Source organism: Rhododendron vialii, chromosome 7a (genome assembly GCF_030253575.1).
Source record: "Rhododendron vialii isolate Sample 1 chromosome 7a, ASM3025357v1".
Classification (NCBI taxonomy): Eukaryota; Viridiplantae; Streptophyta; class Magnoliopsida; order Ericales; family Ericaceae; genus Rhododendron; species Rhododendron vialii.
The window spans coordinates 32,104,341-32,130,312 of NC_080563.1; the positions used below are offsets into that span (position 1 = coordinate 32,104,341).

General features: G+C 38.6%; 3 protein-coding genes across 6 annotated transcripts; all 3 read left to right on the plus strand.

Moving 5' to 3' along the window:
• Window positions 1-4,372: 4,372 nt before the first annotated feature.
• LOC131332912 (probable carotenoid cleavage dioxygenase 4, chloroplastic) lies at window positions 4,373-5,986 on the plus strand. Its single transcript, XM_058367222.1, has 2 exons — window positions 4,373-5,016; window positions 5,316-5,986. Exons 1-2 carry the CDS (start codon window positions 4,373-4,375, stop codon window positions 5,938-5,940), a joined length of 1,269 nt encoding a protein of 422 aa, XP_058223205.1. The 3' UTR covers window positions 5,941-5,986.
• A 7,584-nt stretch (window positions 5,987-13,570) lies between these two features.
• Window positions 13,571-18,734, plus strand: LOC131333856 (glutathione S-transferase TCHQD). 4 transcript variants are annotated; one of them, XM_058368636.1, is made up of 4 exons: window positions 13,600-13,883; window positions 15,957-16,292; window positions 16,944-17,268; window positions 17,838-18,734. In XM_058368636.1, the coding sequence occupies exons 3-4, from the start codon at window positions 17,060-17,062 to the stop codon at window positions 18,424-18,426; spliced, it is 798 nt and encodes a 265-aa protein (XP_058224619.1). In that variant the 5' UTR covers window positions 13,600-13,883; window positions 15,957-16,292; window positions 16,944-17,059; the 3' UTR covers window positions 18,427-18,734. The 4 variants fall into 4 exon arrangements, with proteins under 4 accessions (XP_058224622.1, XP_058224619.1, XP_058224620.1 ...); XM_058368637.1 differs by having other exon boundaries at window positions 13,619-13,883; window positions 16,177-16,292; XM_058368639.1 differs by lacking the exon at window positions 15,957-16,292 and having other exon boundaries at window positions 13,571-13,883.
• A 2,751-nt stretch (window positions 18,735-21,485) lies between these two features.
• LOC131333181 (probable carotenoid cleavage dioxygenase 4, chloroplastic) lies at window positions 21,486-25,497 on the plus strand. The gene is made up of 2 exons (XM_058367549.1): window positions 21,486-22,697; window positions 24,788-25,497. Exons 1-2 carry the CDS (start codon window positions 21,565-21,567, stop codon window positions 25,398-25,400), a joined length of 1,746 nt encoding a protein of 581 aa, XP_058223532.1. The 5' UTR covers window positions 21,486-21,564; the 3' UTR covers window positions 25,401-25,497.
• The last annotated feature ends 475 nt before the right edge of the window (window positions 25,498-25,972 follow it).

The window sequence follows — 25,972 nt, forward strand, 5'->3', positions numbered from 1 at the left end:
GTCTGTTGAGTAGAACATGCAAGTCAAATTTCTTGTTGACTTCTATTTTATCGACTTTTGACTTCTAGTAATGCTTTATTCACTCGATTGTAGAGGTCCATAGGGAAACTTTGAAAGTACATTCACATGAAATCTTCTGTCAGTCTCCCTCTCTTTGCCGTTTTATGCAAACCTCTTACATTCCAAGACACGACATATATTAACTCATTAAACAGACTTGAACACCCACACTCCTGTCAACTTTGGGCTGTAAATTTACAGGCCATTAACCTCCTCCTCTCTCCTTTTCTGCTGCATATCTTCAACATCGTAAGGTATACTTACTACCCCTTCCTCGGGCCCCTCACGTTCTACATTCTTAGTTTTTGCCAGAGACCATGCGGTCTGTGCCTCATTCAGAATGATCCTGTTCCTATTTCTCATTCCATCACGGGAGAGTGATAGAGATACAACATCTGTAGCTGAACGAAAAATGGCTTGTTTGGGCTGCTTATTTCTTATATTACCTCCTTTTAATGCTTCCACATTATCTTCTAACCCATCTATTCCTCCCATAGCTACATTTTTCTAACCACTACCTTATCATTTCTGTTTGTGCCTTTAGCCTCAGCTTCTATGGCATTGAACTCCCTCAGCTTCTATGGCATTGAACTCTGCCAACTCTTGACCGCCACTTGCTGCACTATCTTGGGCCACCACCCTTGGGCCTTACTCCAAAATATCTGTCAACCTAATTCGGCTCCGATTCGAATAACATTTGGAACTTCTCTACTCATTGCCAATTAGTTTTGAGTTGGATATAAAGTTTTCACATGTCAGAGCGAGCCCCATTCTACCCCACACTTTAAAAATTTACAATTCACACCCTATGATGACAGACTAGGAAAAAGTCTGCACGATGATAGACCAAAAAAGAGGCTATACGTGATAGACATCAAATGTGGCTGCACATGAGGGGGATGTTTAGAAAATATAGTCCCATATTGCTTGGGAATGAGTGATCACTTAATAATATTTGAGACCTCTCTACTTGTTGTCAATTAGTTTTGTGTTGGATATAAAGTTTCCACGGGTATCATACTCCACATGTCAGATAAACAATATTGACGGTAATTAATGTACTAATTATCTAGCTTGAAAATCGCAGTAACTTTTTGGCTGCCCAATTGACTCTCAACCGAAAAGATGTCATAAACCACCAATGTTTTTTTTTTTTTTTTGCTTATTAAAAATTATTTCTCCACTAAGTACTTCTCCATAACCCTGTTTGGTTAGGGTTTTGAAAGAGGTTTTTGAGAATAATGAGTGGAGAAAGATGGATAGAAAAAATTTATTGGAAACCACGTCCAAGGATTTTGAGACCCCAAAACGAACAAGGCCGTAAAACTACTCTTTTTTTTCCTATTCCATTAATCTGGAGTGGGTAAGTAGGAAAATAGGGATTAGGAAGTGCCCACCACCCTAGAGTGCGTAAGTAGGATATGAGTGTTGCTTGTCTGATTGATTGTTTCTTTCTAGGCAGTTGTATGCATGAGTAGTTAGGGTGTTTCAATGTGCTCTTTGAGCTGATAGTATTGTTTCTGGAGTGCCCCTTGGCTTTTGTAATGGTTTTTTGTCAATAAAATTTAACTTACCCCCCCCCCCCCCCCCCCCCCCACCCCCCCCCCCCCCCCAAAAGTGCTAATCGTAAAATTGGTGATATCAACGACCAAGAAGTTTGAGAAGCATTAAATGGGTTTAAATTTGCTGCAGCTTAAGCCATCGTTCAAAGCATGAGTGGAGTAATGGCTGGGAGAAAAAAGTCACCAAGCATAGGGTTAAAATTAATAGTGCACCCCACTCTCATAGTATTAAGAGTGGGGTTGCTAGGTTGCATATAATAATCGTTGGTGGGCTATAGCTGGCTTGGAAGAGGATGGAGAAGCAGTTGTGGAATGTAAAGAGATGTTGATGGGCTAATAGGGTGTTTCCGGTAGAGAATAAGTTAAGGAGATTCTGCTGTTGTTGACAAGTCATTAGTTGTTTCCATTAACCAATATGTAATGACCCGCTCCAGCTGACCTGCTAAATATTCGTCTAACCACGTGGCTCAAAAGGTTAACCTCAAGTTATACAGTAGTTGCTCGTGATTCATTATATACCACATCAACTTCCATTACCATGCCGATGTGGGATTCCATCCCAAGTGGTTTCTCACAATCTCCCCCACTTGGACTGCAATGTCCTCGTTGCGCCCCAATGTCCATCACTTTCACTCACCAAGCAATGTGTGACAAGTCCCGCTTAAGCATGACAAGCACCCTCAAGCTTGTTTCATGTGGGACCTGCCCAAACACGACCAGCACCTCAAGCTCCTCATTTGTCAGGCCCATCCAAGCACGTCTCCTAGCAGGAGCCGCCCCACACTTCCAGTTAGTGCAAACTCTGATACCACCTGTAATGATCCGCGCCAGTTGACCTGCTAACCATTCGCCTAACTACGTGGCTCTAAAGGTTAACTTCAAGTTATACAGTAGTTGCTCGCGATTTATTATATACCACATCAACTTCCATTACCAAGCTGATATGGGATTCCAGCCCTAGTGGGTTCTCACACAATAAGTTGTTGAAAAATTTTAAGGTTGTTGAGAGAGAATTATTGAAAAATGTCAAGTTGTTTCCACTAACTAATAAGTTGTAGATGAGATGCAAACTTGTTGCTTAGTGTGAACAACAATCTCAAATGCCATAACTTGTTGCCAAAAATTGTTAGTAGAAACATGGCCTAAGAATAAAGGAGGTGTTATTATCCCTTCATCTCCCTTGGATCATGAGAGTGTGATAGATGAGGGAGCCCTAAATGGAGGTGAGAGTGAGGCGCATCTTAAGAGATTAAGGGCCAAAAAAATGTTAAAGGGACGATTTTGGTTTTTGAATAGTTTGGATCTTTTTTGAGCACAAAGGAGATGTGAGAGCATTCGCATAAGAAATTTGATATTTCAGGTGTAGTGGTAGATTCATGTGGGAAACTATTGTGGGAGTAATTTTGGGGAGTTCGGTACCTTCCCAACAATTGTTGGTGTTCTTTTGGATTGTTTTATATATTCCTCCTCTTGTAATATTTAGTTATTATTAATGAAATATTGCTTTTTTTGCTGTTAAAAAAAAAACGACTGGATGCTTTTGGTAAGGTTAGAGCAAGAGAGTTGAGAGATGTAGAAGAGAGTGAGAGATGTAGAAGAGAGCAAGAGAGGTGAATTGAGTGGAGTGAGCCGAACGTCTCCTCCTACTCCTTTGTATTTGCATCTTCTCTATCGTACATAATGAAATTTCTCCTCTCCCGTAGATGTATACATCTTTGTGAAACTTTATAAATTTCTTGTGCATTTGTGTCATTGTGTGCACGCGTGATCAGTTCTGGGCAAACATGAGCACAACAATTTTTAAAACACTCACTTAGGGTGCCGCTAAACTATATTGACCGCATGCAGTTAAGTTGTTTCTGCTAAATAGTATTTTAGTTAATGTATCTGAGGAGAATAATTTGCCAAAAAATCTGTAAAAACATGGGCTTTAGCGATTTAATCTAATTGCCTCTATATTGTGCCTTAAAGCCTCATTTCATCATTCAAATCTCTCTCTCTCTCTCTCTCTCTCTCTCTCTCTCTCTCTCTCTCTCTCTCTTCTCTTCTCTTCTCTGTCACACAGAGAAGAGTCATGTATTCCGTCTCGTCTTCTCCAGCAAAGACTTTGTGGCCACAGGATGTGGAAACAATGAACACACCACCAATAGTTAGGCCACGGAACTTCCACAAACCTACTTTGAAGGAGGTGGCGCAATGGCCCCAATCAAGGAAATTAATACCACCCTCTTCATTTTTTCACACAAACAATGGAGTTGAAACATTCAAATCACTTGCATCCTCTCTCTTCCCCATCTTTCCTATGTTGCTCCCTTTCCTTACCAAGTCACCACCACTCCACCCATCGGTCGATCCCAACTTTGTGCTGAGCGAGAACTTTGCCCCGGTCGACGAAACGCCCCCCACAGAGTGCTTGGTGGTGGAGGGAGAGCTTCCACGCTCCCTCCATGGAGTTTACATTCGCAACGGCCCTAACCCGCAACATCAAACTCTGGGGCCTCACCACCTCTTTGAAGGCGATGGCATGCTCCATTCTGTTTTGTTATCACAAGGGCGTGCCATATTTTGTAGTCGGTATGTCAAAACAAAGCCGGCTTTCCTATGATCCCGAATTTCTTGTCTGGCTTCAATGGCCTTGGTGACGTTGGCCGGGCGTGCCATATTTTGTAGTCGGTATGTCAAAACATACAAATATAAGCTTAAGCACGATGCCGGCTTTCCTATGATCCCGAATTTCTTGTCTGGCTTCAATGGCCTTGGTGACATTGGCCGGGCGTGCCATATTTTGTAGTCGGTATGTCAAAACATACAAATATAAGCTTGAGCACGATGCCGGCTTTCCTATGATCCCGAATTTCTTTTCTGGCTTCAATGGCCTCGGTGACGTTGGCCGTGGAATTGTCGCCCTTGGAAGGGCTATGACGGGCCAAATTAGTCTAACTAAAGGATTTTGTTTGGCCCATACGAGTTTGAAATTCATTTGCGATACTCTTTTTGCCATGGTTGAAACCGATCTTCCGTACACGATTAGAATAACCGAAGAAGGCGATATCGAGACGATAGGGAGACATGATTTTGATGGGAAGGCGCCGGTGAACATGACTGCTCATCCCAAGATGGATGAAGAAACCGGGGAAGTGTTCGCGTTTCGATGCTTCCCCGTAGTCCCTTACTTGACATACTTTCGATTTGATTCCAATGGCTATAAGGAAAAGGATGTTCCCATATTTTCCATCAATAGCCCAACTTATGTTCATGATTTTGGGATCACTGAGCATTATGCAATATTTCCGGATATTGTTTTGGAGATGGCTCCGATGGATATGATCATGTTGCAGGGTATGCCGGTGAGGTGCCGGCCCAACAAGGTTCCTTGTATCGGAATCATTAACCGGTAATATCAGGTTTGATTTACAAGTGCAAAAATGATACGGACACAGATAAAAGTGCATAGATCGAGACACAAATGCATCTTGCGCCCTCTGATATGTATGGGCCCGATTTACCTTATGGTCCACATCGGGCGGTTACAAATAATTTGTTTGAATTTGTGTCTTTCTATCTTTGTTTATAGAATTGCTCTTAGAAATGAGATGCATGGCTAATTCCAAAGGTCCGGCTTTAAGCTCAGGGACGTCACACATATCGCACTGTTAATTTCTCGATTTTAATAGCGGTTTGATGTCGAAACAGGTATGCGACATCTGATTCAGAAATGAGATGGTTCGAAGTGCCTGGGTTTAATGCATTCCACATGATCAATGCATGGGAGGATGATCAAAGTGGCATCATCGTTGTTGCAACCAATGCTTTAAAGATTGAGAACTTCTCCCACAACTTGGACAAGGTTCACTTTTCCATGGAGAAACTGAGAATAGACATGAAAACAGGTGAAATTACTAGGAGTGTCCTCTCAAAGAGAAGTCTAGAATTAGGATCCACCAACGTTTCATATGCTGGTAAAAAGAACCGGTACGTTTACATGGCCGTATGTGAACAAGTTCCGAAGATGTCAGGTGTGGTGAAGATTGACCTCGAATTGGGCCGTGAAGTTGCATTCCGGAGCTATGGAGGTGGGTGCTTTGGAGGGGAGGTCTTGTTCGTTGGGAGAGACACTGGCGATGAGATAGACTGCGACGAAGATGATGGTTTTGTGGTATCATATGTGCACAATGAGAGAGAAAATGAGTCCCGGTTTGTAGTGATGGATGCTAAGTCTCCAACACTCGACATTGTGGCAGCAGTGAAGTTACCTGGAACAGTGCTGTATGGTTTTCATGGGATATTTTTGGGAGAAAAGGAGCTTCAAATGATGTAAGAGATGTTTGGTTGCCATCATGCCTCGGAGTCCTTTACTCTTTGTACAATCCATTTCAGGTAGGGGTGTGCATGGGACGGGCGGGTCGATCGGGTTTGACCCCGACCCCGATCCCGATCCCGACCCGACGATGTCGGGTAGAGCATTTTAGGACCCGCAAACCAAACCGAATAGGAGTAAAAACCGCCTGCGAGCCCCATTTTTTACGTTGGGTCGGGTTGTTTGGGTTTACCCTTCGGGTGGGTCGGGTCGGGTCAGTTCCGACCCCACGGGTAAGGAATGCACCAAACCGAAACCTTTTTTTTTTTTTACAGAACCCAACCCGTACCCAACCAAAGCACTTGTTCGAACCCGCCCGAAACCCTTTGGGTCGAGTAGTCTGGGATTTTGCATAGACCTAATTTCAGGTATTAATAAAATCTTTTCTTTGCTGATCAAAAGAAATTTCAGAATATGCAAATGCTTTTTGAAATTAGTTTTCCGACAGTGATCGAAAGATATGTTTAGTCAACGATTTTTACGTCTTTTTGGAAAGGAACTCAAAATCATTACGATGTTTTAATGTTCCCAAAAAATTATTGTCAAAGGGATAAGACATGAAATAAATGCCTGTTTTTTTGATAGAAATTTGTGTTTTTTTTTTTTCCCAATAAATTAGTGGAAATTGGAAACAAAGTAGTTTATACATAGCAAGAAAAGAAACAGAGAACATAACTCATTTACAAGCTACCTATGTATAAACATCTTGAGTGGCTACTTCATAGGTTTTCTATTTACAGGCATTTCCATTCATCTTTTCGATGGGTTAAATTGCACCAAATTTTTCATAGTATCATTGAAGGATACTGTTGACAAAACCATTACAATCGATGTGAGAGGGACTAAATGGAGACATGGGACGATTTGTGTAATTTATCCATCAAACAATGCCCTAACAATATGATTTTCAGCACGACTAATGTTGTCAAGGAGATCTAAAACATGAATATCTCCATTAATGAAGTGTGGCGTAGAAGGATCACGAACGGGCCAGTCTAGTCGAGAGGGATTCGGAGATGCTGTAGTGCAACTTTACATCCGTCCAAAAGTGTTTTCAACGGTTCAGATTAAAAACAAACTCTTTTCTGGAAGAGTTTAACTCATCCAGAAAAGAGTTTGTTTTTAATCTAAACCCTTAGTTGATGAGATCAACGGCTATCGGCCGCCCTACAGGTGCCCTGTGCAGGGGTGCACTACAGCACCCCCGGGTCTAGTCGAGTTCCTTTGGGAGATTGGAGTGGCTCTTACACATTTTAAAATAAACATATTTGATGTAACATGATTATGTGCAGTGACTTGTTTATATTTATGGAACGAATATGTTCTAGCTCAGTTGGCCACAATTGTACACTTTTATAGGAGAAGTTAGTAGGTCGATTATTATCAAAAGCAAAAATTGATTATTTCCTTTGGATGGAGGTTATTTGATTAGTTGTTTGTTCTCTAAATGGCACTTTCAGTTGTGTTTATTATGATCGTGTACCTATGTCCCAATATGATGCAAGTCAATACTTGCATTTTTCTACTGCGTGTAATACATACACAAATTTATTCGATGAATGGATAATCCAATTCAATCCAATCCGTCCATATTGTATAATAGATTGATATGGGTTGAACCCATATGAACCCATATTTAGATGAGTTTAGATAGATTGAAAATGAGTTCAATATAGGCTGGAATTAAAAAACTCAGACCGGCGCAACTCACTGCTTGCTTGCTATTTGTCTCCATGCATACATATAGGGGGTGTTTGTCACCTTCTTTTTCAACTTCTCATTTTCCCTTTTTGACATTTTGGATGTTATTAATTCTCAAAATGGGTTTCAGAAAATGAGTTCTGGCACTTTTTTTTCGATCAGCGAGTTCTGGCACTTGATTCTCATTATTGCCTTTTCCTATTTTGGTTGTTTGCCACCCCATTACAAAAATGGGTTTTGGGAAAACACATTTGCTCATTTGCTCAAGGTGAAGTAAGAAAGTGGTCCGGAGGAGCTTTTGCATTTTTGGCTTCTCTCAAACTCTACTCCTTTTGCAAAATATATTCTACACATATTCATTCAAACACTTACCAGAATTTAAAATACATTCTGACCATAATTTTAAAAGCCAAAAGGCAAAAAATTAAAAATGAAAAGTAAAAAAGTAAGCTTCCAAACACTCTACCAAATTTAAACTACATTTTGATCAAAAAGTCAAAAAGTCAAAAAATTAAAAATAAAAAGCCAAAAAATAAGCTTTCAAACATCCCCATAGTTTTTGGGCTTCAGGCTGAAGCTGGAAATAGTGAGAGCCCGTTTATCGGATGGATAAGGGTTTCGAGGGTAATGAATAAGCAGGGATAAAGAGGTTGATATGGTACGGGGGATTAGTTAAGAAGGGTGGATTAGCTAAGACTGTGTTTGTTTGGTTTCTTAGAAAGAGGAGATTAGCTTACAGAAAATCTCTGCGTACGTACGAGAGGAACGGATGTTGCACGTATCCACACCTGGCCATTCACGTGGTAGTCCAGCCGGAAAAACACTTTATATCGATTATCACGAAGAGGCATATATGGAGACAAGTTAGCCTTCTCTGTTTCATTTCTGAGTTTCTTTTGCTTTTTATTTTTTATTTTTATCAATAATCTTTACAATGATTAAACGAAACAGTAATTGATTAGAGATCGGGCTTACAATGCACTGCAAGTTCTTGTAGATTTGCCTGAATGAATATACTATCTGGTTGGTGGTTCAACAACTTTATTTGATTTGTGATTAATTACTCTTTCTTTTCTTTCTTTTTTTTTTGTGGGAAATTCGCTGTATTATAATGGCTAGAGTATTGAAGGTCCCATTTCGTTTCAATCCAGCTAGAATCATTTTTTAGCTGTTTTTTTTTTTTTGTTCTTGTTTCCAGTTGCTAAATGGGCCACATGTCTCGATTCATGACATGGTCTACCCTAATACGAAGCAAAGCTTGTTGCTGTTGACTTGGGACTCGGTTGGGAGGCCATGGCGGTTTCTATTTCTGTAGTAATTGACTAATTGTCTTTCAAAATAACGGCATCAATCGAGCCACAGCGATTCCGACCAAAATAATCAACACACACATGGAGAGATCACAGTGAAGTATCAGATCGCCTGAGTCCTGAGATACATACACACATACTTAGCAGCTTCTTTAGATCCAACAGCAACAATACAAAAACGATTTCGTGCTTTTTCCTATGTGCTTCTACAGTGGATTTTCCGAAATCAGAGAAAGAAACAGAAATGCTCCACTACGAACGGAGAGGAATCTAGAGAAGCTAACACGGCGGAATTTACGAAGAGATTAGTTGCGTACTAATCAAAACGAGATAGGTACTTGTAGTCACGTGCAGTTCTTGAATCCACAACAAAAATAGACAAAGTCTGAATATTATTGATTAAAAGCTTTAAAAGTTGAATAATTGAATAGGTTACGACCCTTTTTATAAGACCCCAACCCTAGAAATCCTACAGGAAAAAAAAAAATAAATCATGTCAAAACAAGCGGCATTAAATAAAAGATATTTCTTAATTAATTAAAATAAAATCCTAATTCTTGTAAACCAAGAATCCTAATAAAGGTAGAAATCAAAATCAAACCGAATCCGAAAAGTTAAAAATTCTAACCTAAACGAAAATATTCCTAGCCAAAATGTTATTCTAAAACAATAAAAATAAAATACAAAAACTCTCCATTTTTATCCTATATCAGTCTCATTTTCTTTAAAAGAACTCGCCCTCGAGTTCTTATTAGAAACTTGCCACCTTCCCTTCCAAAGAAATAGATATTTGGAATACTTCAACCTCTCGCTCGTCTTCCCAAAAAAATATAGAAAGTATACTCGCCAAGATGGTTTTTCTGCGCACTTCAACTGATTGACAGTATCTACGGTACAAGAATTGAGTGAAAACTCAAACTATTCCAACCCAAGAAAATCAACAAATTGAATGTCATGTTGAAATTCCAATTTATCTTTATGTTGATCCATCACAGAATTAATTGGTACATCAAGTAGGAATGATGTAGCATTATAAAATTGTGTGCCAAATTTACCGATAGGACCAATCGCACTTCTGAGTGTCTCACATGGCTCAGAATTGGGGTAGGCATCATAATGTCGAGAATTTATAGGCCCCGATTCATGACTTTCCTCTCCCTTCGGTTCTTGTACTTGGTACAATATTGCGATATTTTCATCCTCCCGTACAATTACCTCATTGGTTGCACCTCCATCTAGATCAAACTGTTGTTCGACTGTAGGGACTCTCAAACAATCCTCTGCGCTGCCAATTTCTTCTTCATCACCAACTTCATCTTTGTCACTGAATTCAACCCGATCTCCTTCCTCTTCTACGACCTCATATCCATCATAATAGATGGAACGTGATGAATCTGTGATTAAAAGATCTTTATTGGTTTTTCGACCTTCAAGGCTTGATCTACTCGAACCTAACAGTCTTAGTGATGTGTCCCTTGTTTCAGTAGCCGCATCGGTATAATTGGAATTACTTGGAAAAGAATAAGACAAGTCAAGATTATCTCGAGACAATCGCTTGGACTCGAGATTTCTTCGGTACTCTTCATACAACGCCTGACCATGATGCGATTGAAGAAATCTATCACTCATCAATTGTCTCATCTTCAGCCAGGCCCTCACTGGCTGTTTATACTAGCTCCTCCGATAAGATTACAATTGCTCCCACCATCTAGAAGCATAGCCTTGTAATTTACGAGCCACATTTCTAACTTCCTTTTCTTCCAGAATTCCCATATACTCAAGAAACTTGTCAACTTTACGAAACCAATAAATTAAATTCTCAGGATGACAATACCCATTAAAACTAGGAATTATTGGTTGTATCTGAAAAGTTGAAAAGTCGTCATTTGTACGATAAAACCCTTCAAACCTTGAATGTCGCTTCTTCGACTGATATCCATAATAATCTTCAAATAACTCGTCTTCAGATTCATCCTCACTATCAAGTTGATAATAAGAATATCCTCCAAAGACGTTTGGGTTAATAGGTTGGCTGCGGACAAATCCCTCAACGCGGCTCCTATCAACTTTGTATTTAACAGGTTGACCATGGGCAAATCCCTTGACGCGAGTCCTGTTAAATCCTTCCCTACGATCATCGTCAATAGGGTTTGTGTATCTTCCACGGACGAATGCCATCGAACTAGGAAAAAGCGTGACTTTGATACCACTTGACGCAGTAGAATTTACGAAAAGATTAGTTGCGTACTAATCAAAACGAGATAGGTACTCGTAGACATGAGCAGTTCTTGAAGCCACAAGAAAAATAGATAAAGTCTGAATATTATCGATTAAAAGCTTTAAAAGTTGAATAATTGAATAGGTTACACCCCTTTTTATAAGACCCTAACCCTAGAAATCTTACAGTAAAAGAAATAATAAATCATGCCAAAACAAGCGGTTTAAATAAAAGATACTCCATCCGTCCTATTTTTATTGTCCATTTTCGTTTTTCGTGTCATTCTTTCAACGCTTATATCTCCCAATCTACAATGTTTTTCATAATTTTGAAAACTTTGTATTATAGATCTAATCGATAACTATCAAACAAGATCCATATTGCATATTTTTGAAGATTCATATTAGAAGATATAAGCGTTGAAAGAACGGCACGAAAAACGAAAATGGACAATAAAAATGGGACGGAGGGAGTATTTCCTAATTAATTAAAATAAAATCCTAATTCTTGTAGACCAAGAATCCTAATAAAGGTAAAAATCAAAATCAAACCGAATACGGAAAGTTAAAAATTCTAACCTAAACGAAAATATTCCTAGCCAAAATCTTATTCTAAAACAATAAAAAAAATACAAAAACTCTCCATTTTTGTCCTACATCAGAAGCTCCGAAGTCGTGACTCACGAGAAATTCGGAGAGGAGAGAGAGAGAGAAAAGTGTCGCCGGAAAAGCAGAGGGAGGATGGTGTGAACGGAGGGAGGAGGCCAGGAGGGTGTGAACAAACAGTGCGGCGTTCATGTGTTTGAAAGAAAGAGAGAGAGAGGGGCCTTTATTCGGTTCCTATTTTTGAAACATATTTTTGATGTAATGAGTAATAATGGATCAAGAAAGATAGATAGAAAAAATTATTGAAAAACGTTAGCGTGAAAAATAAGTTCTCAAAGATGAGTTTGATTTGTTTGAACAAAATATCTTGAATTTTAACTTCACTCGCTCATTTGAGAGAGAGAGGGAAAAGGGAGATGAAAAGTTGGATTTGGGAGAGATTGGGCCCCATTTTCCAACTGGAATGCCATGTGGATTCCTATTTCTTATTGAATTAACCGATCAACTTGCTATTGGACATTTATTTTTGAATTCGATAATTTCAGCGAAAAAAATTCGCCCAAATATTGACTTTTTTTAATATTTATAATTATGAGAATAGATCCTACTACTTCTGATCTTGAGGATTATGGGCTTGAAAAAAAAAGATGGGACGTATTGTTCAAATCATTGGTCCGGTCCTAGATGTCGCCTTTCCGTCAGGGAAGATGCCTAATATTTATAACGTTATGGTAGGTCAAAGTCGAGATACTGTTGGTCAACCAATTAATGTGACTTATGGGTCAGGTGTGAGTACGTGCAACATCCGTTCCTCTCCTATGTACTCATAGACTTTTTGATTAACTTATACTTGATTTGTTTGGTTGTTGATATGGGTAGATAAGAATTCAAATTATTTGATTGTCCTTATAGGAGTAAAATTAAGCCTCGCTTGATTCGCGGATTAACTATCTGGGATATGACTAATTGTACGTAATTCCAAGTTATCCCATATTTGGTTTCCGAAATGACTGTCGGGATTATTAATCTCAAGATTAATTTTATCCCTATATGAAGGGTACTATATTATCCCAAGGGGAGGTGGGATTACGTAAGATTAACGAAGAATGGATTGTTTTCAAAAATATTTCGTTGATATTGAGATTGATTTCAAAAAGTATTTTCAAAATTATTTTCTTTAATATTAATTTCAGAAAATGTTTTAAAAAAACTTTTTGTTTGTGAAAAATATATATTTTCAAAACTTTCTTATTTTTCAAAAAATTTTTTTGTTAAAAAATATGAAAAAATGTTTTTTAAAACTTTCTTTTCTCAAAAAATGATTTCAAAAACTATTTTGTTTGAAAAATGTTTTGAAAAAACCTTTCTTTTTCAAAAACTAGTTTTTGTTTTCTTTCCAAAAATCGATTTTCAACTTTGTAAAGAAAATTTGTTTTTTTATTAGTTAGAAAAAAACTTTTCCCAAATTGTTTTGTAATAAAAATGTTTCCCAAAAGTATTTTCTTAAAAATGTTTCTTTTTCAAAACTTTCTTTTTTCGAAAAATGTTTTTCAAAACAATACTTTTCATTATTCCATAATTAATCCCACGTGAATAAAATATGAAATTTGGTGAAATTAGGAATGAAATTAATACAGAATAGATAATCGATGGATCATTAATCTCGGAACTATTAATCTCATCATTTTTAATATGCGAATCAAACTAGGCTTACGTGGTCGGAGTAAAATTACTGTAATGGGAGTAAAAGATAAGAATTGAGTAGTGGGGTATCATCCATCACCGTCCAACACATCCACATTATTTATTCCCTTTTAGTTTTTGGCCTGGCCTGGGGTTTATTCCCTGTTTCAATTATTAGGAGTAAAGTGTACGCGAAGAAACAGTAGCAATCGAAGAAATCGCAGACGGCGACGAAGATCAAAACTTTGGGTACACAATGATGACGGAACGGGGGGTGCTGTGATCGCGGACGGTTGAGATTGCGCAGCTGCGCCCCTGGTTGAATGATAACGATGGTTGTGGTCTGATTACGAAGACGGTGGATGTTCAGATACGATGGTTGAAGTGGTATGCTTGAACTCAATGTTTGTGTTCTTGTTCAGATATTTATTTAATTTTTTTGGCATTTTGGGGAATATCCCATGTTTTCTGGGAAAAATTTGGGGAGGGTTGCAGGCAGGGACGTGGTTGGGGGTGGGGTAGAATGGTCTTTTACTCACCCCGGATAAGCTAACGATAGGTTCAGGGGTGTCGTTATTTACTCCGGCTACGGGGTATTACATATCCGGCTGATTGCTCATCCGGGGGAACTTTGGGAACCGAATCAAGCTGAACCCTGTTAAGTTTGGCTCGGGTTCGTTAAAGTACTAATTTGGCTCGAGTTCGATTTGAGCCTGAACAGCTTGGCTCGAGTTCGTTAAGGTACTAGTTTGACTTGAGTTCAGCTCATTAAACTCAAACGAAGCGAGCTGAGCCGAATCTAAGCTCGAATTGAACTCATCAAGACTCGGGTTTGGTTCAGTTCGACTCATTAAACTTAACCGAACCCAAACTCTCTCTTCGTATAGAATTTGGGGCGGTTCAAAGAATACCCAAAAAAATACCTTATAGTTCTCGAACAAATTTTGATGATCTGAGTTGCTCAATGTGATCAAAACGTGATTTTAAAGGTACCTGCTAGATATCAGCAAAAAAGATGACCGGGAAGGACTATACATATATATATATGTATGTATGTATATGTATATGTATATCGGGGCGGTTCCGGAGACACCCAAAAAAACACCTAAAAAAACACCCCAAATCTTAAACTCATAGTTCCCGATCAAATTTTTATGATCCGAACTGTTCAATGTGTGCAGAATGTGATTTTAAAGATGCCCAAGAGAAATTAACAAAAAAAAAATGATCGGGAAAGGCTTGATTTGAGCAGTTTTTATTTGTACTGTTCAATAAAAAAACTGTTCAAAACTGTTCAGATCAAGCCCTTCCCGGTCATTTTTTTTGCTGATTTCTCATGGGTACCCTTAAAATCACGTTCTGATCACATTGAGCGGATCGGATCATCAAAATTTGATCGGGAACTATGAGATTAAGATTTGGAGGATTTTTTTAAGGGTCTAAAAAAACACCTAAAAAACACCTCATAGTTCCCGATAGAATTTTGATGATCCGAGCTGCTCAATGTGTTTAGAACGTGATTTTAAGGGTGCCCGTGAGAAACTGGCAAAAAAACTAATCTGGAAGGACTTGATTTGAGCAGTTTTTTATTGAACCGTTCAATAAAGTTCAATAAAAAACTGTTCGGATGAAGCCCTTCTCGGTCATTTTTTTTGCTGATTTCTCACAAGCACATTTAAAATCACGTTCTGATTACATTGAGCGGTTCGGATCATCAAAATTCTATCGGGAACTTGGGGGGGTTTTTTTAAGGGTCCTCGGAATCGCCCCGTATATATATATATACATACATACATATAACTTTAAAAAATTTTATATTTACAAATAGACCCCTAAAAAATTACTTAATTATATTTAATTACTAGTTATCAAGCCTAACCGAGCCGAATACCGCTAAGCTCAGGTTCGGCTTATTTACGGAACGAGCCTAGAATTGAGATTCAGGTTCAGTTCGTTTAGCAGACGAATCGAACTCGAACGAACTCTTGCCGAATCGAGCCTCAAACAGTTCGCGAACGGCTCGATTCATTTACAGCCCTAGCCAGGACCATATAGTGGGGGAATTGTTTATATAGGGCTCTAAGGAGTGTTTTTTTTTTTTTTTTTGGAGGAACAGAGTAAGAAACTCCATTATATTGTAAGAAAAGTACAACTGTGCTGTCGCCGTTACAATATTGAAGCTACGTCAGCGACAAGAGAAGACCAAATTAGGTCCTAAGGAACAGAACATAGAGCGTACTGATCTGTAAAACAGAAAATGCACAACTATGCTATCGCCAAAGATAAAGACCAACAAGTGGCCACTCAATAAACATCATCGAGGATGTTGTAAGCCAAAATTTGGGCCAATTAGCTTTATATTTTTTTTTTTTTGCAGAAAATAAATTTGGGATCAAACCTTTTATTTTTCCTCTCCCTAACATTTTGTTTTCCCTTTCCTTGCGCCTTTTCGTCGAACAGGTTCCCCGGCCAACGAACGTGCCCCACGCCTGTCCGATCTGATTAGACGTGTCCGGTGGCTGTTCGGTTCAATCACCATTGTCTCTTCTGGGCGGGTGCCTATTTATTTATAAATAGGACCCGATTCCTCCCCATTCAAACATGGGAAAAAAAAAAAAAAATCCTTGCATACTTTCTGCACATTACATACATTTGTTCTTTGAAAATTGGGTATTCCTAGGAGGTAAACGTTCAAGAGATCCAAGAGCACCAGTGTGGGGGATGAATTTGCTTTAAGAATATAGTATCGTAATACTAGCCCCGATTGCCAATTTCCAGATGCCTGAAATTGGTCCAGTAAGTTTCTAATCTTGGTTTCCTTTGGTGTGTAGCAATCTTTTTCAGTGATAAATGAATCCCGATTCTATCACTTTATTTACAACACCAGGCTTAAGATTGCCAAAGAAAAACAGAAAGAAACAAAAAAAAACAATGTCTTCTCGGTGGTTTCTGCGAACCTAGTTGGGATACACTTTTGTTATTTAAGCAATGATGTATTTTACCTATTTCCTGAATCTTCTTGTAGTTACAACTTCAATAGAAGTCTTTTGGTGATAAAAAAAAAAAAAGGCTGCTTAATTAGGACTATGGTGATGACATCCAGTATGTTGTAACCTGGACCTTACGTCAAACTATACCATAGGTTTGTGATGCATTTGTGAATGATATTGCTTTTTTGGCGTTAACTGATCTGGTGACATTAATCAAGTACTGAACTCAAATGCAAGCAAACTTATTATCATGAGATTAATTTTGGATGAGTCACATCACCTGCGATTCTCCAGACACTACCATAGGTATTTGGCCTATTGTTCCTTTACTGCTTTTGCACTTAGCCATTAGTGTAGACAGAATGCGTATTGTTTAAATTGTGTATCTGACATGTGTTGATTTCAGGCTTTTTTCAATGATTCTGAGTAGTACTTACAAGCCCTTTCTGTAATTCAGGTGCACTCTTTGAGAATCTCTCTTCTTAATCCCCAAGTGTTAGAGCTTGATTGTTGACAAGTGTTTGAACTTTTCATACTGACCCAAACATTCCAAGAGCTGATGTTGATGAAGTCATGCAACTATATCATCACCCGTTTTCCATGGATAGCCAAAAAGTGAGGCTTGCTTTGGAAGAAAGGGGCATCGATTACACATCGTTTCATGTCAATCCTATCACGGGCAAGAACATGGACTCCTTATTCTTCCGTATGAACACAAGTGCCAAACTTCCTGTTTTACAGAATGGTGCACACATTATATACGACACAGTAGAGATAATCCAGTATGCCTCATCTTTCAGTCATACTTTTTTAATTTTTTTTTTGCTGTTTCCTTTTTAGTTCCAGATGGCTACTCAATATTTCTTTTGTTACTTCTCACTGAAATATTTGATCTTGTTCTTGGAAGCAACTCCAGTTGTCAATGAATTATGATATTTTCCCAATGATTTTCAGTATCATTTAAAAGTTTTTGGTAACAAAGAGCGCAACAATGAAATTTGAGTCACAAATTCTTGTCGGCCTGAAAGTTCCAGTTCTGTGTTTCCTCTTGGAAAGCAACCCTCTTTTCATTTCCACTACTTTACACATGATGTAGATAAGGCAAAAATCTTGAGTGGTTTACAATTCTTCAAGTACAGCCAAACCAAACCAAACTAAGCATTGACACCCACTCAATTGGGGTTGGCTACATCAACTGTTTTACACCACTTTGCTCTATCAAGAAAAGGGCTGTGCCTATGTCTTTAGTTAAATCCAATGAAGCCATATGTTTTTTAACCACAACCTCCATATTAATTAGGCATTGCTCTCCAGCGTTTCCATTAACAGTAACCTTATTGCTTTGTTACAGGTATATAGAACAAATAGCAATTGTCTCGTCTGGTGGCGGTGAAATCAGCAGTGGCGAAGTTGTTGAATGGATCAATAAGATACAAGAGTGGAACCCAAAGTATTTTACACTTTCCCACATTCCAGACAAGTACTGTCATTTTGTTTCTAAATTCACAAGGAGAGTAGCAATTGCCCGGATGGCTGAATATCCCGATCTGGCTAGTGCATATCACTGTAAGCTGAGAGAGGAATATGAGACACAAGACAATTTAAGAAACCCTGAAGTTTTGAGACGAAGTGGGGAATATCTGGTAAGTCTTCTTGATGAAGTGGAGACAAAACTGGGTGAAACACCGTTTTTAGTGGGGGAAGAGTTCACTATGGCAGATGTTTTTCTCGTTCCTGTTTTGGCTCGATTAGAGCTGTTGAATTTGCAAGATGAGTATATACATAGCAGACCAAATATTGCCAAGTATTGGGAAGTGGTTCAGCAGCGGCCAAGTTATAAGAAGGTGGTTGGAAAGTATTTTAATGGCTGGGGGAGGTATAAAACCCTGTTCAAAACCTGGTATTGTCTTCGTGTTAGGAGTATGCTTCGAAGATATTAATTCATAACACAGCGCGATGAGGGACATAGTTATAAGAAGGTGATATGAAGGTAGTTTAGTGGTTTGGGGAAGTACAAAACTCTGACAAAACCCAGTGTTTTCTTTGTATCAGAAGTATGCTTGGGATTTTTTGAAGTACCCCTGAATGAATCCAGATGCGCATTGGTCATGGGAATGATATTTTATGGAAAGGGAAATCTGGCTTCTAAGATGTAAACTAGTGATCTCAATTTGTACAGGTAAGAGTCAAATACTAATAAATGTACATATATTTTGCGCAGGATGGAAATTGGTTCTGTTTTATTTCACCTTTTGGGGACTGGTTGGTGGATTTGGCAGGAAAAGTTCGTTCTTTTTGAGTGTGAGTGTGGGTACCATGGCTCGAACCCTTGACATGGCAAATGACACCACATGCAAGAGTGCCACCACAAGGGAAACCAAAGCTTTGGTTCGGGAAAAGTTCTTTCATGAATCACGAACTAAACCGTTGATTGATCAAACACAAATATTCAAGCATGAGATTGAATTCGATGGCACCTTATAATTTCGGATGTATTCACTCTTTGCCTTTCACGAACTGAGGGTAGACTCAAAAACGCCATATGCCTTTACTGTCTCTTTTCTCTCGATCTGAAAAGAAATTAAATATTCTTCCTAATTAGTCATACCACATAAGTTTTCATCCCATCCATTTTTCTGGCTTACGTTTTCATTATCTTAGTGTGTGAATTATTATCCTTTTACTATGATATCCTCCTAGTGTGCGAACAAACACACACACTATCTCTCTCTCTTACACACACACACACGTATATTGTATAGGAAAAACAGTGCGGAAAAACAATGGCACAATTTACTAATTTCTAGAAATCAACAAGAATTACAGAAATACGAAAATTACAAGATATAAATTGTAAAAGATTAAGGAAACCAAACCGAGACATGCATGATGCCCTTAAGTCAAATTCGCCTTCTCACCAAAGGGTACCCTCAAAGGGTCCAACCCTTTGGGCATTTTTTTGCACTTATATGCCCATCAATGGTTCATTCTCTAACAAATGTGGGACTAGGTGACTTTTCACCTTCTCAACTTGTAAAGACCCATTTATTATTTATATTTTGTCCAGTTATTTATTTAAAGCGGAAGATCGTATTTTGAATTTAAGTTGTGTCTTCATTAATGTGGTTGTATGGATGTATGTGTATTTTCATGTATCGGCAGTTCGGTGGATGGTTGAAATATGTGTTTTGTCATTGTGAGGGTGTTTGCAGGCGTTGGAGATGTGTTATTACTCTTCCTCCTACGCTCAAAAGTGTCTGAAAACGTCGACATATTACTTGCGTAGTTAAGTTGGATATGAATTCGCGCGCTGTCACACAATCCCACTTCCAAGTTCCTTCTCTCTTGGAGAAAATTAAGCTTTATTTGATGGCTGTATCTGTTTTATTCTGATTGATGATTAAGTAGCTAGCAAATTTGAACTTTGGCTTGATTCTGCATTTCAGCAAATTTGTACAATTACGTATTGCAATTTGTTGGCATTCTGATTCTGCATTTCAGGAAAGTTTCCAACGTTGGTGGCTCATCAGGAATCTCTCTAGTCAAAAGTTAATGAAAGCAGGGATGAAACCAGGATTTCATAAATGTGGGGCCGAACTATGAACAATTTTTTTTTTGAAAATTTAAGGTTCAAAAATCTAATAGTTTGTTTGGTTTAGGTTTTGAAGGAAGTTTTTTGAGTAATGAGTGGAGAAAGATAGAAAGAGAAATGAGATTAATAATTGAAAGAAAACTTATGGCAGACCGTGTGCAAAGAAAGAAATTGAGTTTTGGGACCCAAAACGAACATATTTTTAAAGCATTTAAATGTCTAAATAACATGCAACACAAAATACAATATTTAGGTGATCTTAACCAAAAAAAAAATAAATCTAATATTAATATTGAAATTTGCAAAATAAAAAACAAACCCCTAAACAACGCGGGAGCTGTGGCCCCACATGCCCTTATACAGTTCTGTCTTTGAATGAAACAACATCAACTATAAAGTTTCAATGCAAGAAAAAGTTTAATGAAATTTTTTTGCCGTTCAAAAAAAGGTTTCGACTCGATCAAGAAGGTTCTGTCATCTGTGTATGGGTGTTGCTGTTGATCGGCAACTGCGGTAGGGAGGACAAGAAGATCTTCAAGAATGTTGAGATGAGTGTAAACTTTCTTGTGTCGTTGCTGAAGAAGAATTGCCAAAATGTGAGTTCGAACTACACGTAAACTGAAAATTTTGTTTGTAAAGTTATTTGCCGATTAAAAAAACTAATTAAACATTTTTTGGCTCCGACTTAAACTTCCTACACATTGACGGTGTTATTCCCAGCAAAACTTTGAAAACGCAACTTCAACATGCGTTATGTAACTAAAAAAACATTTTCAGAACGCGTTACTTGCTCACGCGGATTTTGCTATCACGCAAAGCTCTGTTAAAACGCTTTTGGTACATGCGCGGTTATGTTAACGCATTTTGAAAGTGTGCGAAGGACTATTTTTAAAATATGTTTAAGAAAATGGACATTTGTCGAATTCATTTAAAAAAAGTGGTCATATCGACCAAAAACTCAAGAGAAGTGAGCAAGGGATGCTCTTACTCCAGGAGGGAGTCAAGTGAGCCGGAGCTCCGGTGAGGATGAGAGCAAGAGAGCTGAGTTGAGTGGAGTGAGCCAAGTGTTTCCTCCTCCATTATATTTGCATCTTCTCCACATTGTATAATGAAATTAATTTCTCCTCTCCTGTGAATGTCATTCTTTGGGGAACCTCACAAATTCCTCGTGTATTTGTGTGCGAGTTTGGATAAACGTGGGCACAAATTCTTTTATAAGACTCGCTTAGGGTGCCGTTATATATTGACCACATGCAGTCAAGTTGTTTCCACTAAATGATATTTTAGTTGATGTATACGAGGAGAATGATATGCCTAAAGTTTATATAAACATGGTACCGGCTAGCAGGGGACAAACTTTTCTAGCAGCCTATATATTGGGCCTTAAAGCCTTATTTCATCAATCAGAAAACTCACTCTCTCACAGAGAGAGAGAGAGAGAGAGAGAGAGAGAGAGAGAGAGAGAGAGAGAGAGAGAGAGAGAGTCATGTATTCCGTCTCTTCTTCTCCAGCAAAGACTTTGTGGCCCCAGGATGTAGAAACTAAGAACCCACCACCAATAATTCGGCCACAGAACTTCCACAAACCTGCTTTGAAGGTGGTGGCGCAACGGCCCCAATCAAGGAAATTAATACCACCATCTTCATTTTTACACACAAACAATGGATCAGGTGAAACATTCAAATCACTTGCATCCTCTCTCTTCCCCATCTCTCCTCTCTCCAACATGTTGCTCCCTTTTCTTACCACTTTAGCCTCTTATCTTACCAAGTCACCACCACTCCACCCATCGGTTGACCCCAACTTCGTGCTAACTGGGAATTTCGCCCCAGTCGACGAAACGCCCCCCACGGAGTGCTTGGTGGTGGAGGGAGAGCTCCCGTGCTCCCTCCACGGAGTTTACATTCGCAATGGCCCAAACCCGCAACATCAACCTCTGGGGCCTCACCACCTCTTTGAAGGCGATGGCATGCTCCATTCTATTTTGTTATCACAAGGGCGTGCCATATTTTGTAGTCGGTATGTCAAAACATACAAGTATAATCTTGAGCATGACACCGGTTTTCCTATGATCCCGAATTTCTTGTCTGGCTTCTATGGCCTCGGCGACGTTGGTCGTGGAATTGTTGCCCTTGGAAGGGCTATGACGGGCCAAATAAGTATAACTAAAGGATTTGGTTTGGCCAATACGAGTTTGAACTTCTTTTGCAATACTCTTTTTGCCATGGTCGAAACCGATCTTCCGTACGCGATTAGGATAACCGAAGAAGGCGATATCGAGACGATAGGGAGACATGATTTTGACGGCAAGGCGCCGGTGAACATGACCGCTCATCCCAAGATGGATGAAGAAACCGGGGAAGTGTTCGCGTTTCGATGCTTCCCCGTAGTCCCTTACTTGACATACTTTCGATTTGATTCCAATGGCTGCAAGGAAAAGGATATTCCCATATTTTCCATCAATAGCCCAACTTATGTCCATGATTTTGGGATCACTGAGCATTATGCAATATTTCCGGATATTGTTTTGGAGATGGCTCCGATGGATATGATCACGTTGCAGGGTATGCCGGTGAGGTGCCGGCCTGACAAGGTGCCTCGTATCGGAATCATTGACAGGTAATGCCGAGTTTTTGTTGGTGTTTAAGTATTTTGATGCTAAGATTTACTCTTATAATTTGCAAATTTGGTTTCACTTCTGGAGCCCTTGTTATCGGGCAGATTTTTAAAGAGGCATAGTTTATTAACATGGCATGGCCAATTTCCATGCCATGCACAGTGAAGTAGTTGTGGAAGGAGATAATATTGGCTTGTTTTTACGAATGATCCTCGAAGTATTAGCAAATTATCAACTTGGTTTTTAATATACAAATTAATCGTGTTTATTGCATCCCCACATTTACAATGACGTTTAAATGGTCCCTGAAACTAACTATGTCTGTGTTCATCGTCCAGTGCAGGGGTATTTTTGAAGCTTTGTATCTTTAAATTAAACTTTGGCTAATTTTTATCAATGGTTCCCAAAGTATTAGTGAGATGTCAATTTGGTTATCAATATACTAACCGAGTCTCACGTTTTGACCATACATAAACTAACCCAGTAGGGACGGAGCCAGGAATTTCACCACGCAGGGGCGACCGTGCATGCAAGAAAAAAAAATATAAATACACATGCATAATCACATAAATACATTAAAATTCAAAATAACATAAATACATAAATCGGTTTAACTAATGAGATCGATCTTGATGCATGCATGTGTCTTGTTTTTCTTTATTGGTCATCTTCTTCTTTTTCATTCGTCACAACTGGACGAATTCGGTACATGGGTTTTCATGTTACTTGATTTTACCGGTCAAAAAACAAAGAATTAGGAGAAGTCTAGAATAACAATTGGGAAAAGACATACCTACAACTTAAATTTCACCAAAATTACTTAGGGTTTTCAAAATCTCTTCTCCTCCGTCTTTATTCTTTCGAAATTGCCTTTGAAATCTTAACAATTGGAAATGTTTGTGCCGGGGGGGGGGGGTGTTTGGTATTTAGATTTTAGGATAAAAAGAAATAAAACTATAAAACACTAAACCCATCTAACGAAAGGTGGAAGTTTATTACTTGAATATTCACAATATTAACCCTTTAGTTTTATTTTTTTGTTATATTTTAGCTCTTAGTCTTTAGTAATTAATGTTGGTATCCTCGTAGTTCAAAGATTACAATTCTATATTTTTTTTCAAAATTCTACACAGGGGCGAGCCTATATACTTTTATACGAATTATTATTTTTTTACATATAATAATAGTATTTCTTTTTCTTCTTGCAGGGGCAACCGCCCCTACTAGCCCCTTCCTGGCTCCATCCTTGTAACCCAGATCACTGAACAAGATGGGTTGCTGCAAGAATGTTTTGGGCGAATAATCCTATCCCTAGCCATGCACAACCATAACCTCTGCCAGCCATCCACCTCGACCACATACCCCATCTTTCTCGTCACCTTCCTATCGGCAAAATACCCTCCGCCTTCACCTAACCCTGACGTCTAAAGCTCTATTCAAAAAAATTCTAGAGTCATGCAACATCCCTCCGAAACATAGAAAGTTGTCATATCTACTCATTCTCCCACAGTCTATTCTCACCATTGCTGTTTCGACATGCGCGGCTCAGCCCACTATTTGTGTAATCTATTTATAATATGGATAATTGCTTAATATCCGCTATGATTTAACTGATATAAGTGGGTATGTATATTCATTGAAATTTATTAATAGAGAATGAATGAGGCTGCCGTAGAGTAGACGAATTTGGCTAAAAACCAAATTTATCCAAACCATGTAAAAATCAGTGTGTTCTCGTGGTTTGACTATGGTTTGATTTATTGGCTCAATATTTATTTCATTGGTAAAATAAATCAACTAAGTTTGATTTACCAATGTAAAAATGTTGAAGGCACAAATAGAATTGCACACATAGATGCGTCCTGCACCGTTTGATATGTCTGGACCTCAGTTTACCGGTATGGGGTCCATGTACTGTTGTACATGGGACGGTTTCACATAATCCATGTGCATTTGTGTACTTCTACTTATGTTTACAGCATTGCTGTTAGAAATGAGATTCATGGCTAATTCCAAAGGTCAGAGTCCACATCGCATTGTTTTTTTTTCTCAATTCTAATTTCTAACAGTGGTTAATTTGATATTGCAACAGGTATGCGACATCCGATTCAGAAATGAGATGGTTCGAAGTGCCTGGGTTTAATGCTTTGCACATCATCAAGGCATGGGAGGATGATCAAAGTGGCATCATCATTGTTGCCACCAATGCTTTAAACATTGAGAACTTCTTCCACAACTTGGGCAAGGTTCACTTCTCCTTAGAGAAACTAAGAATCGACATGAAAACGGGCAAAATTACTAGGGGTGTCCTCTCAAAGAGAAGTCTAGAATTAGGATCCATCAACCCTTCATATGCTGGTAAAAAGAGCCGGTACGTTTACATGGCGGTATGTGAACAAGTTCCGAAGATGTCAGGTGTGGTGAAGATTGACCTCGAATTGGGCTGCGAAGTAGCATTCCGGAGCTATGGAGGCGGTTGCTTTGGAGGGGAGGTATTGTTCGTTGGGAGGGATGCCGAGTGTGACGAAGATGATGGTTTTGTGGTATCATATGTACACAATGAGAGAGAAAATGAGTCACGGTTTGTAGTGATGGATGCTAAGTCTTCAACACTTGACATTGTGGCAGCAGCGAAGTTACCTGGAAGAGTGCCTTATGGTTTTCATGGGATATTTTTGCGAGAAAAGGAGCTTCAAATAATGTAAGAAATGTTTGGTTGCCGTCAAGGCGTCATATTTGCCTCGGCTTTGTATATTTCATTCCAAATATTAATAAAATCTTTTCTTTATTGATCAAAATAAATTTCAGAATAGGCAAATGCTTTTTTAAGTAGATTTTCTGAGAGATCAAAAAAACGTGTTTAACCAACGATTTTGACATCATTTTGGAAAGGAACTCAAAATCAACAAGATGTTTTAATGTTCCCCAAAACATTATTGTCAAAGGGATAAGACATAAATTAAATGTCTGTTCTTTTTGTCACAAATGTTTTTTTCCCAATAAATTACTGGAAATTGGAAACAAAGTAGTATATACATGGGAAGCAACGAAACAGAGAACATAACAATTCTCTCATTTAGGTATACAAGCTACGTTATGCTTATATAAACATCTTGAGTCGCTACTTCATAAATTTTCCATTTACGGGCCTTTCCATTAGTTTCTTCGATGTGTAAAATTGCACCAAATTCAATTTCATAGTATCATTGAAGGATACTGTTGATAAAATCAGAGCGACTGATATTAGAGGGACTAAATTGAGACTTGGATGAAATTA